Source organism: Engystomops pustulosus, chromosome 2, assembly GCF_040894005.1.
Source record: "Engystomops pustulosus chromosome 2, aEngPut4.maternal, whole genome shotgun sequence".
Classification (NCBI taxonomy): Eukaryota; Metazoa; Chordata; class Amphibia; order Anura; family Leptodactylidae; genus Engystomops; species Engystomops pustulosus.
Window position 1 is genome coordinate 170,473,651 of NC_092412.1, and position 13,208 is coordinate 170,486,858.

At 44.2% G+C, this 13,208-nt stretch overlaps 1 protein-coding gene across 1 annotated transcript in view; it reads right to left on the reverse strand.

Annotated features, from left to right (window-relative positions):
* MYO19 (myosin XIX) overlaps window positions 1-1,441 on the reverse strand; it is a 521,756-nt gene extending 520,315 nt beyond the window's left edge. The window contains exons 1-2 of the mRNA XM_072133499.1: window positions 1,311-1,441; window positions 767-906 (exon numbers count right to left, since the gene is read on the reverse strand). Of these exons, the coding sequence (XP_071989600.1) occupies window positions 767-906; window positions 1,311-1,366 (196 nt within the window). The 5' untranslated portion in view covers window positions 1,367-1,441. The remainder of the gene's footprint in view (window positions 1-766; window positions 907-1,310) is intronic.
* Window positions 1,442-13,208: the final 11,767 nt, after the last annotated feature.

The window sequence follows — 13,208 nt, forward strand, 5'->3', positions numbered from 1 at the left end:
GATCGGCAACTCGGCCTATAGAGTTAGATAGTCGCTATCCCCAAAGTTACTACAGGATAACAGCTACTGCCTAATTAAAAGTATTCCACGGTAATCGCAAGGCTCAGCTTCTGAGCCAGGGTGATCGCCATGACGTAATTCTACGTCAAGGTGCAGGAACTAGCCGTATTCTATGACGTAGAATTATGTCAGGGTGCGGGAAGGGGTTAATAAATATTCATAAATATACATTCACATTTCCCCATATAATATTAAGAAAAAAACCCCGGTACACTACAAAAAACATAGTCATAGCCCCCCCGTGGTCACACAGATGCAAGGCTTATTATAACACACAGCTCCGATTACTCCACTGGAAGGAAACATAGAAGTTTTCTATAGAATCACAGCAAGCAGAGACCCATAAAACTGTGAGGAATAAATACAGAAAGTATTGAGACATTATATAACTTTTTATCATACAAAAAATATGTACTACAAAATTACCCAAAAAAATACTTTGTTTCCACTTTTAACCCCAAATTAAAAAAAAAAAAAAAAAAATTTAAACTTTTATTACCTTTTAACTAGTGTCCACAAAAATTTTTAAGGTTGAACAGAAAAAAAAAAAAAGTTATCACCACTAAACCGGCACATACGAAAATTTGCTAAAAATGCCCGGTCACTAGATCATTTTCAGGCGGCGTCAGGCAAGGAAATACTACAGATGCACTATACATAATAATAAAAAAAAAGTTAAGAACATAGAATGTATTTATTGCTTTACCAATTTCAGGCGTCACAGGGTTCACTTTGGTGAGATCATCATACAGATGAAGACATTCTTCCTCAGTTAACAATGATTTTAATGCTTCATCAAATGACTCATTCACCTCCTCCAAATGTTTTTTTCTTAAATCCATTTGACTGAAAAAAGAGCATTTTATTAAAATACTTTAGTAAAATCAAATAAAGATACTGTAAACCCCCCATAATTGTCTTCAGTCAGCAATTAGGCAGAGTTAGAAATCCGCAAAAGTCTTAATTTGTAATCAAAAACTAAAATCAAATGCCTCGCGCCACCACCTCAAGGCAATCAGAAAGAAGCACAGCTGATCAGCAGAGCAGCAGGCCTTATAATCAAAGGTCGAGCTACCGTCCCGAGTACAGCACAGGGCACATTGGAATGCATTTTATCGCGCAGTCATGACAGTTACCGGATCCGGTATAAAACTGCCAGTACTGTTGGTTCTTCAAACCTTTAGTATAGAAACGTGCTGGGGAATTTCTAGTTAACAAGAACCGAAAATCATAGAAAATAAAAATCATACTTGACATTGGTCTCCCAGAACAAGACGTCCGTGAAGCTCGTGTGCAAAGCACGCATGCTCCTGTCCTCTCGCCAATAAGAGAGCGGTAGGCGTGTTTGAACTAAAGTTTAGGAACACGGCGCAGGTGTCCTTGCAGGTTATGGAGGTGACTAAGAGAAGTGAAAGATTCCTTACCTGACTTTATTGTTTTTATAACACTCTTAGACGGAGCTCCCAAGCGATAGTGGTGGAAAGGGGCAAAACCTGCAATATAAAAATGCCTATGCATGTCATTTTATGCATAATCTAAACACCACAGACAAATTTCTTCAACACATGTATGTGACGTAAAGGGAACCTGTTACCAGCCGCACACCTGGTAAACATACACCTTATAGGGAGTATTTATTATTGCACTAGGAGCTGCTCACTAAAGTTGTAGCAGTGTTATACTGCTAGCGTTATCAGAAACCTCAGATAACGCCAGCAGACACTGCTGCGCTGTACAATAGGAACGCCAGACCTCGCTCAAAGTGGACTGGCGTATTCATGATGGGGCGGGATTAGGGGTGGTGACTGCTGCATCAAGCCTGGCAGTCACTGCCAACCTGTGGAGTGTGGAGTACAACAGACCACCCCCTCATGAATACAACGGACCGCTTTGAGCGGGGTCCGGCTTTCCTATTGTACAGCGCGGCAGTGTCTGCTAGCGTTATCGGAGGTTTCCGATAACGCTAGCTGTGTAACACTGCTACATCTGTTGTAGCACTAGTGCCTTTTTTTTTTTTATAGATGATAGATCCTCTTTAAGTGCTATTGGCAAGACCATTTACAGTACTATATTTTACCTCACAAAGCAGCAGTTTCAGAATCTTTTTCTGGTTTTCCTTGTTCATAGATCCATAAAAAGAGCCGTATGTAACTGCCATATACCTTATATACTCGAGTATAAGCCTAGTTTTTCAGCACAAAAATATGTGCTGAAAACCCAAACTCGGCTTATACTCGAGTAAACAAAATATAGGTTTTACCAGGTTTTTGTGGTAAAATTCGGGGCCTCGGCTTATACTTGGGTCGGCTTATACTCGAGTATATATACGGTAAGAGAAACGCTGTGAGCTACAAGGAGTATGTTTCACAGTAGCAGAATAGAAGCTGCAATCTAACCAGGAGGAATTCAATTACTGCATTTACCATACATTGAGGTGTAAATGGGGTTTTATGAAGTCTTAATAAAAATCTCACCCATCCCAGACCCCAGACAGTTTTTTTTTCTTTTGATGAAGTCCAAGTTCAATTTTCACCAGGGTCTGTCAGAACCAGTGGCAAATTAAAGGGGTTTGACCTGAAAAGAAAATTCGCAAATTTCAATCCACTAGCGATGTTTACACAATAAAGATCACTTTTAACCCCTTATTTTACAATTTTACTTGGTTTTATTGCTGTTTTAGCTCCTATAACTCAGTGATGGTCAGTGTAATATCCCAAAGGGTGAAGACACACATGGCGTTTTTGGGCCGTTTTTGGGCCGTTTTTACTAAGTGCGTTTTCAGATTGTTAAAAATGCATGCGTTAAAAAACGCATGCGTTTTTTGAAAACGCATGCGTTTTTGTCCGTTTTTCATTGCGCAATTTCAGAAAAACGGACAAAAACAGATGCGTTTTCAAAAAACGCATGCGTTTTTTAAAAACGGATGCGTTTTTTAACGCATACGTTTTTAACAATCTGAAAACGCACTTAGTAAAAACGGCCCAAAAACGGGCCAAAAACGCCATGTGTGTCTTCACCCAAAGTGTGGGCAGAGACTCTCTACTTTGCCACAACACACTATTAGACCTGATGTGCCTCCCTCCCCGGATAAAGAGCTTCTCTGCCTGTAGCTTGTAGCTCTCCTCACACTGTAATGTGTTGTTTGCTGGCAGAAAGTCAGTGGGGCAAATTTACTTACCCGGTCCATTCGCGTTCCAGCGGCGACTTCTCCGCTCTGGATTCGGGTCCGGCCGGGATTTAATAAGGTAGTTCTTCCGCCGTCCACCAGGTGGCGCTGCTGCGCTGAAAGTAAACTCATCGCGCCGGAATGCACCGAGCTGGACCAGGTGAAGGTAAGCGGTCCTTATGCGACACATTTTCGGTTTTTAAATGCGGCGGTTTTTCCGAATACGTCGGGTTTTCGTTCGGCCACGCCCCCCGATTTCCGTCGCGCGCATGCCAGCGCCGATGCGCCACAATCCGATCGCGTGCGCCAAAATCCCGGGGCAATTTAAGTACAAGCGGCGCAAAACGGAAATATTCGGGTAACACGTCGGGAAAACGCGAATCGGGCCCTTAATAAATGACCCCCAGTGTGTGTGAGCTCGTTCTGGAATGAAAGGGTAGGGCCTAGAGACAGAGAGCAGCTCAGCTCCACAGCATCAGACAAGATGTCTGCCGTCCCTAAAGTCAGAAGATCCACAGTCGGAAAGCAGGCCAACTGAAATTATGTACACCAGGACTGATAGAGGACAAAGTCGTGGATAAATGTCTGACTGGGTCCTCAGTCGACTTAAACAATTATCACAAAAAAGGCATGGTAACGGTCTCACTAAGACCCATTGGTCAAAAGAGAGAAAACTGTATATAAAACCAGATATCTTTATTTTTATATACAGGCGGTTTACATACAAGATAGGGTCTGTAGGTTTGTTCTTAAGTTGAATTTGTATGTAAGTCGGAACTGTATATTTTATCATTGTAATCCCAGCCAGAACTTTTTTGGTCTCTGTGACAATTGGATTTTAAAAATGTTGGGTCGTCATCAGAACCAGAATTAACACTAAAGCTTCATTACAGACACCTGTGATAACTGTTATAGCTGATTATTGTAGCCTAGGACTAAAGCACAATAAGTTACCAATATCCAGAGGTCCGTTTGTAACTAGGGGTTGTATGTAAGTCGAGTGTTCTTAAGTAGGGGACCGCCTGTATTTAAAAAGAAATTGGTGAAAATAACACTACACAAAAATACTTAAAAATCTACAGTAAGTAGAGCCAAGCATGTAGAATTTTCTATTAAAGTTATGTAGATGTGGCTGGGGTGTTGTGTATCAAACTGGTTTGTTGTTCATTTACAGTTTATTAGCAGGGAGATGATATGGTGTTAGTATTATTATTTTCATTCAGTGTATCCCTTCACTGCATTCATTATTTTCATATTGTATCATTTTTAAATAATTATTTACTGCATGAAATTAGTATTTAATCCCATAAAAAAACAGAATGTAATATTTCGTATGGAAACAAATTTCCTGTATTTCTTGACTAGAGATGAGCGAACATACTCGTCCGAGCTTGATGCTCGTTCGAGCATTAGCATACTCGAAACTGCTCGTTGCTCGGACGAATACTTCGCCCGCTCGAGAAAATGGCATCTCCCGCCGTTTTGCTTTTTGGGGGCCGGAAACAGAGCCAATCACAAGCCAGGAGACTCTGCGCTCCACCCAGCATGACGTGGTACCCTTACACGTCGATAGCAGTGGTTGGCTGGCCAGATCAGGTGACCCTGGAATAGACTAGCCCCTGCCCGCGCTGCTCGCGTCATTCTCTGTCTGGATGCCGCTAGGGAGAGAGCTGCTGCTGGTCAGGGAAAGCGTTAGGGTGTTCTATTAGAATAGTGTTAGGCAGGAGTGATTCTACAAGAACCCAACAGTCCTTCTTAGGGCTACAATAACGTTTTATTTTCCTTTCTTTTGGTTTGCTTGTGGCTGGGCTTGCTGCTATTAGTAGTGCAGCTAGTACCATATTGTGAGTAATTTGCAGGGAGACTTGTGTTTAGCTCTTAGTGACACACATATCCACCTCAAACACCGAAGTGGGACAATTTATTAGGGGTTTGATTTGAATTACGCCGAGTCAGCTGATTTATTTTTTTTTACGTTTATTTCTTTTTAGAACTCACAGTAATCTGCCAAAGCAGTGTGCTTTGAGTGTGGGCTAGAAAATCGCCATAGGAGAACCCCAACGGCTTATTTAGGCCTACAATAGCGTTATATTTTCCTTTTTTTTTGGTTTGCTTGTGGCTGGGCTTGCTGGCATTAGTAGTGCAGCTAGTACCATATTGTGAGTAATTTGCAGGGAGACTTGTGTTTAGCTCTTAGTGACACACATATCCACCTCAAACACCGAAGTGGGACAATTTATTAGGGGTTTGATTTGAATTACGCCGAGTCAGCTGATTTATTTTTTTTTACGTTTATTTCTTTTTAGAACTCACAGTAATCTGCCAAAGCAGTGTGCTTTGAGTGTGGGCTAGAAAATCGCCATAGGAGAACCCCAACGGCTTATTTAGGCCTACAATAGCGTTATATTTTCCTTTTTTTTTGGTTTGCTTGTGGCTGGGCTTGCTGGCATTAGTAGTGCAGCTAGTACCATATTGTGAGTAATTTGCAGGGAGACTTGTGTTTAGCTCTTAGTGACACACATATCCACCTCAAACACCGAAGTGGGACAATTTATTAGGGGTTTGATTTGAATTAGGCAGAGTTTGCTGATTTATTTTTTTTACGTTTATTTCTTTTTAGAACTCACAGTAATCTGCCAAAGCAGTGTGCTTTGAGTGTGGGCTAGAAAATAGCCATAGGAGAACCCCAACGGCTTATTTAGGCCTACAATAGCGTTATATTTTCCTTTTTTTTGTTTGCTTGTGGCTGGGCTTGCTGGCATTAGTAGTGCAGCTAGTACCATATTGTGAGTAATTTGCAGGGAGACTTGCAACCGTTGTGTTTAGCTCTTAGTGACACACATATCCACCTCAAACACCGAAGTGGGACAATTTATTAGGGGTTTGATTTGAATTAGGCACAGTCTGCTGATTTATTTTTTACGTTTATTTATCTTATAACTCAAAGTCATCTGACACAGCACAAAATCCAGTTGTGTGCTGTCAGTGTAGGTTAGAAACTAGCCATAGCAATAGGATAGCATCGTTTTGTTTAAAAAAAAAACACAAAAAAAATTTTTTTGAAGTTTACACTTTAATTTTGAAAATGTTTAACCCGAGGGCTAGGGGTAGAGGACGAGGGCGTGGACGTGGGCGTCCAACTACTGCAGGGGTCAGAGGCCGAGGTCCTGGGTGGGGTGAGACACCACCTGCTGATGAGGGAGCAGGGGAACCCCGCAGAGCTACACTCCCTAGGTTCATCATGTCTCAAGTTACTGGGACTCGTGGTAGAGCACTGTTGAGGCCAGAACAGTGCAAAGAGGTGATGTCGTGGATTGCGGACAATGCTTCTAGCCATTTGTCCACCAGTCAGTCTTCCACGCAGTCCACCCATGTCACCGAAATCAGCACTCCTCCAGCTCCTCCACCTCAGCCTCCTTCCCCCCCAGTCTGCCCCCTCCCAGCAAAATTTGGCATTTGAACCTGCATACTCTGAGGAACTGTTTTCTGGACCCTTCCCACAGTCACAAACCACTTGTCCGGTTGCTGCTGAGCAATTTTCCGATGCCCAGGTTTTCCACCAGTCGCAGTCTGTGGGTGATGATGACATTATTGACGTAGTGGAAGAAGTGTGTAAAGAGGTGTCGAACGATGAGGAGACACGGTTGTCAGACAGTGGTGAAGTTGTTGTCAGGGCAGGAAGTCCGAGGGCGGAGCAGACTGAGGGATCGGAGGATGAGGAAGTGACAGACCCAAGCTGGGTTGATAGGCCGGGTGAACACAGTGCTTCTGAGACGGAGGCGAGTCCTATAGCAGAACAGGTTGGAAGAGGCAGTGGTGGGGCCAGACGGAGAGGCAGGGCCAGAGCTGGTGCATCAGCGCCAAATGTTGCCCGTAGTCAAGCTCCCGTGGCGAGGGCTAGATTTTCAGAAGTCTGGAGGTTCTTTAAAGAAACACCGGATGACCGACGGACTGTGGTGTGCAACCTTTGCCAAACCAGGATCAGCAGGGGTTCCACCACTACTAGCTTAACTACCACCAGTATGCGCAGGCATATGAATGCTAAACACCCCACTCAATGGCACCAAGCCCGTTCACCTCCGGCCGGGCACACCACTGCTCCTTCCCCTGTGTCATCTGCTAGTCAGCCCCCTGCCCAGGACCACGGCCCAAACACCTCCCGTGCAAAAACCCCATCTTCGCCTCCACGATCCTCCACAGCATCCACCAGCGTTCAGCTCTCCATACCCCAGACGCTGGAGCGCAAAAGGAAGTATAGCGCAACCCACCCACACGCCCTGGTGCACAAGCTGAAACAGTATTTCCCTTCTGACAGCGCTAGCGGCCGAGGGCGTACTTCTGCGGGACAATTAGCGAGGGAGAGTAGGCGAGCAGGCAGCTTTTCCAGCACTGGCAGGGGTACGCTTTACAAGGCCTTTGCCAGTTTTATGTCACCCCAGCAAGACACTGTCACCTGTCCCCAGTCTCGGCAGAGTAGGGCTGATCTTTACAGAAAGATGGTGAGGGAGTACGTAGCTGACCATACCATCATCCTAAATGATCACACAGCTCCCTACAAGTACTGGGTTTCAAAGCTGGACATGTGGCACGAACTGGCGCTGTACGCCTTGGAGGTTCTTGCCTGCCCTGCCGCTAGCGTGTTGTCCGAGCGGGTTTTCAGTGCAGCTGGTGGCATCATCACCAATAAGCGTACACGCCTGTCAACTGACAGCGCTGACAGGCTGACGCTTATCAAGATGAATAAAGCCTGGATTTCTCCGGATTTTCATTCTCCACCAGGTGAAAGAAGCTCAACCTGAATAATGTATGCACTCCTCCTCCTCATTTTCCTCCTTCTCCTCCTCTTTGTGTCAGCGCTTTGTACACAAAGAGGAGGAGAAGGAGGAAAATGAGGAGGAGGAGTGCATACATTATGAACTGTGGCAAAAAATAGCCAGTTTCCTATGCTTTAGTGTACTAAAGCATAGGAAACTGGCTATTTTTTGCCAGGGCCAACTGGCTCTAGCTATAGTACTCTATGTATTTAATTTTTCTGGAGGGCCACCTACCCGGTCCTCTGTTTTAAGCAATTTTTGGGAGTGCCACATACAGGCACTCAATCTATTTAATTCTTTTGGAGGACCACCTACCTGCTCCTCTGGTTTGAAAACTTTTTTGGACTGCCACATACAGGCACTCAATTTATTTAATTTTTCTGGAGGACCACCTACCTGCTCCTCTGGTTTGAAAACTTTTTTGGACTGCCACATACAGGCACTATCCAAATTAAATTGTCTCCATAGCAGCCTCCACATGTCGTCTTATTAGCTGGCTCCACACGTTGTCCCCATTGCTACCTCCACACGTCATCGCCATAGCTGCCTCCAAAAGTCATCCATATAGCTGCCTCCATACATGGTCTCCTTATCAAACGAACGGTGTCAGGCAGAATTTTGGGTTGTTTTCATGGATTCCACATCAAACTTGTTAACTTTGTCGCCACCCTGCTGTGTAATCCACAAAATATACTGGCAAACTTTTATCATTTACCGATATTATTTCAGCGCTTCTTGCGCATCTGTTTACATTCCCCTCACCCGCCATATCCTAAACTTATAAGAACGCTACTACACTTGATCTTATACAAAAGGTTCTTAGAAGTGCTGTTTGGGGAGTAGCCTAGAGACAGGGGCTTGGATTGGCGAAAGCTCGCCTGGCAGCGGAGCGCCAGCTCCATCTCAAGATCCAACTAACATAGTTTTAACTGCAGCACCTTTAATCTACTACTAGTTCACTGCCTCCATACATCGTCCCCTTATCAAACGAGCTGTGTCAGGCAGAATTTTCAGGTGTTTCACCAGATACATAGTGGAACTCGGCCCATCTGTCGCCGCCATGCTGGAGACCTGAAGTTGCAATCATAGCAGCGCAATATGGATGCCCCATACTGTCGCTCTCAATCATGGAACCATTTCCGTAAAAACAATTAAAAATAGAACCACTATGCTATTCCATTATTCCTAGGTGAAATATTCAAACGACCCGGCCTGCTTTGAAAATTATAATTTTTTCAAAGTAAACGCTTCTGGCCCCCAGGCCCATTTTGGGTGGGGAGGAGCCGAGAGACAGGGGCTTGGACAGGCGAAATCTCGCCTGGCAGTGGACCGCCAGCTCCATCCCAAGATTAGGCAGCCTCAGAGGCATCCATGCATGCTGCCCCTGCTGTTTCCTGTCCATTTTGCCTCCACGATCCTCCACAGCGTCCACCAATGTTTCATTTCAACTCTCTATACCCCAGACGCTGGAGCACGAGAGGATATGCAGCACATCATCCCCTTATCAAACAAGCTGTGTCAGGCAGAATTTTCAGGTGTTTCACCAGATACATAGTGGAACTCGGCCCATCTGTCGCCGCCATGCTGGAGACCTGAAGTTGCAATCATAGCAGCGCAATATGAATGCCCCATACTGTCGCTCTTAATCATGGAAGTCGTCTCCATGGCTGCCTCCACATGTCGTCCCCTTATCAAAAGAGCTGTGTCAGGCTCATTTTTCGGTTGTTTCACCAGATACGTTATGGAACTTGGTCACTATGTCGCCACCATGCTGTGTTATCGACTAAATATACCGTCATCCTTTTGTTCACATAGGAAATCATTTCAGCTATTCTTGCTCACCTCCTTTGGTGAAGCCTGTGTCCATTTAGGGTATGTCGCCATGACACTCTCTAGCCTGCCACTGCTACCGCTGCCTCTGCATGCCGTCCCCTATAGTGTCAGGGTCAATTATTGCATGTTTTAGATGCTATCTAGCCTCATTCGGTCACTCTGTCATGGCCATGCTGTTGCCCATAATTTTTGCATAATGGTGCGATTAAGCAGCCTCAGAGGCATCCATGCATGCTGCCCCTACTGTTTCCTGTCCATTTCCGTGGTGTTTCCATCCTTTTCTGAGGTTCCCAGGTGTTTGGCCAAGCTTCCCTGTGCAGAGCCTTGGTCCCCTTGAAAAATGCTCGAGTCTCCCATTGACTTCAATGGGGTTCGTTATTCGAGACGAGCACTCGAGCATCGGGAAAAGTTCGTCTCGAATAACGAGTACCCGAGCATTTTAGTGCTCGCTCATCTCTAGATATATCCTTTCACTGTGAATTGAGTGAGGGACACTAGGTGTCACTGGTAAGTAGTCGTTTGTAGTTGATACAGAGTGACTTTCCTCACTCGTTTTGTTAACCAAATGCTCCTAAATATGTGTCCATTCAACATATGTCCTCAACAGACTAATTTCAGAACTAGATTGACTCACAACAATTCACCAATCACTCCCAGTTGTTTTTTTCATGTGCCAAGCATCTACTAGCATCTCATACATACACAATCACACTTTTATTCCTGCCACTAGTTCTAGCTATTATTCAATTCAATTGGCTCTCTAACTGCTAAATAAAAGTAAAACACCACAACCCCCCCGACATGTTTCACCACATCAGTGGCGTCCTCAGGGGTGCTGGGGCTAAGTGTAAGCAAAGAGTGTGATGTGCTGACATATATAACCTCCGTTTGGGCTGTCATACCTGAGATCAGTTCTTTGTCAAAAATCATTTCACCATTCGTTGCAAGTGTACCGCAGAAAGTTGCATATCTATAGTCCATTGGTGGATGTGCCGGTCACTCAGGTAAGTTGGCACATGCGGGAGAACTTATATCTTCTATAGGTATACTTCGGGGGCATCGCGGCTGTGTGAAGAATTTGAGAAATTTTTCCGAAGGGAGGACATGGTGCACATGCGCCCGAACTTAGAACTCTGCGTATTAAAGTCCCCCTTAGGCGCCCAGACGTAGAAATCCTCTTGAATACTGTTTTTATGCGCATGCGCACAGACTTAGGGTGCCTTAATGTGTGCCATAGTCCTGTCATATATGACTTGATGCCAGTCAAACTAACGGTAAGTATTACTTTGCAAGAAGATAGTAACAATATATGCAGCCAATGAGATTATCAATTTTCAGTGTGGAGAATGGGATGAATTTTTATTTTTACGGAGAAAAAGGGAACTGATAGGATAGGAATCCACAATTGTCAGCATCAGAATAGTAAAATAGAGATAGTGTCAGGGTATTGTACCAGTACCATATTTAATATATCAGAAGGAAGGAAAAAAAGAATGTGTGTGTGTGTGTATATATTTATATATAGATATATGTTATTTGTAAAGGACAACCACCCCTAAAGAGTAGTTTTGAACTTTAAAAAATAGCATAGGTAAAAAAGATATTCAGTTTGAATACCATGAGGTTCTTTTGTCACTTTTTTGACAAAGACAGAGGGGCAGATTTACTTACCCGGGACGTTCGCGATCCAGCGGCGCGTTCTCTGCACTGGATTCGGGTCCAGCCGGGATTCATCAAAGCAGTTCCTCCGCCGTCCACCAGGTGGCGCTGCTGCGCTGAAGTCCGTTGGAATACCTCGAAATACACCGGCCTATCCAGGATGAAGGTGAGTGAAATTTTCGCGACACAATTTTTTTTTTAAATGCGGCGGTTTTTCCGAATACGTCGCGTTTTCGTTCGGCCACGCCCCCCGATTTCTGTCGCGCGCATGCCGGCGCCGATGCGCCACAATTCGATCGCGTGCGCCTAAAACCCGGGGCAATTCAGGTACAATCGGCGCAAATCGGAAATATTCGGGTAACACGTCGGGAAAACGCGAATCGGGCCCTTAGTAAATGACCCCCATAGTGATTAAACTACAGGAAGGCAGCATAAGTGAAGCCTTTGTTCAGGCCTTTTGGGCTCAAGCTGTCCAGGCGGTCTATCGAACGGGCCTCCGATTGTAAAAGTTTTTTATCAATATTAAATAACATAGATAAAACCTTTGCACTACCCAGACATCGATTGTAAGAGAATAGGATAACTAAGCAGTGGAAGTGCTGATGGTGTGATACAGGTGTCTCTCTGTATCAAACAAATACTAAGAAGAGAAAATACACCAAGCACCAATTCACACTGATTTCGTAAGACAGTTAATCTAGAAGTTTTAATCGAGTTGTGGTCTCAATACATCAAAAAAAAATAAAATAAAAATACATATCCTTATTCTCACATATTATATTTCAATGTTATACATAAGCAACAATAGATAAAATACATAACAGTACTGAATATCAAACGATTATAAAAAAAAAAAAATCAGTCCTTTATAAGTAGTATATAAGTAGGCAGCGATGTTAAGCTGCAAAAAAATAAAGGTAATGTTTATAGCAAATTAGGATGTAATGTTTATACCCAATTAGGACATTAAAAGGCATCACGGTGTGATCTCATACAGGGCAAAAAGGTAAGGTGGCACTCAAAGGGGCCCACATGCTTAACCTATACCTCAAAAATATGTTTAAAATGTAAAAAAGATAAAAAAAAGGTCTCATTTCTTGTTCCATATAACCATATCAAAGTCCATATATTCAATTAAATTGTATGACCAGTCACATGCTCATATGGTTCAGTTGTTTCCACAATTGGATCTTTTAAGCTGCAGTTCACACAGGATGATTTTACACTGGGTGTGGGCTTCAAATTAGGCCCCTTCTACACTAGCGAGTGTGATGCGATGAACTCGCATCACACTCGCAACGCAAGCTGCCGGGAACGCACGGCCCGAACGCTGCACCGCGGGAGTGAACTGACATGCTGAGTTCACTCCCGCGGTGCAGCGTTCGGGCCGTGCGTTCCCGGCAGCTTGCGTTGCGAGTGTGATGCGAGTTCATCGCATCACACTCGCTAGTGTAGAAGGGGCCTTAGGTGGCCGGCCATTTGTTTGAATAAGTAGCTGGATGCGATAAATATCTCTTTCATCAGATATACTGGCAAGGTTAACCTTTATTTGGATGTTGTGCTTACCCTCAGTTGTTTAACAGTGAAAGCATATATTTACAATACAGTCCACTCCTCGGACGGTTAATCAGCTTTTACCTCCACAAACAAAGCAGTCAGATCTTTGTCGATCGGCG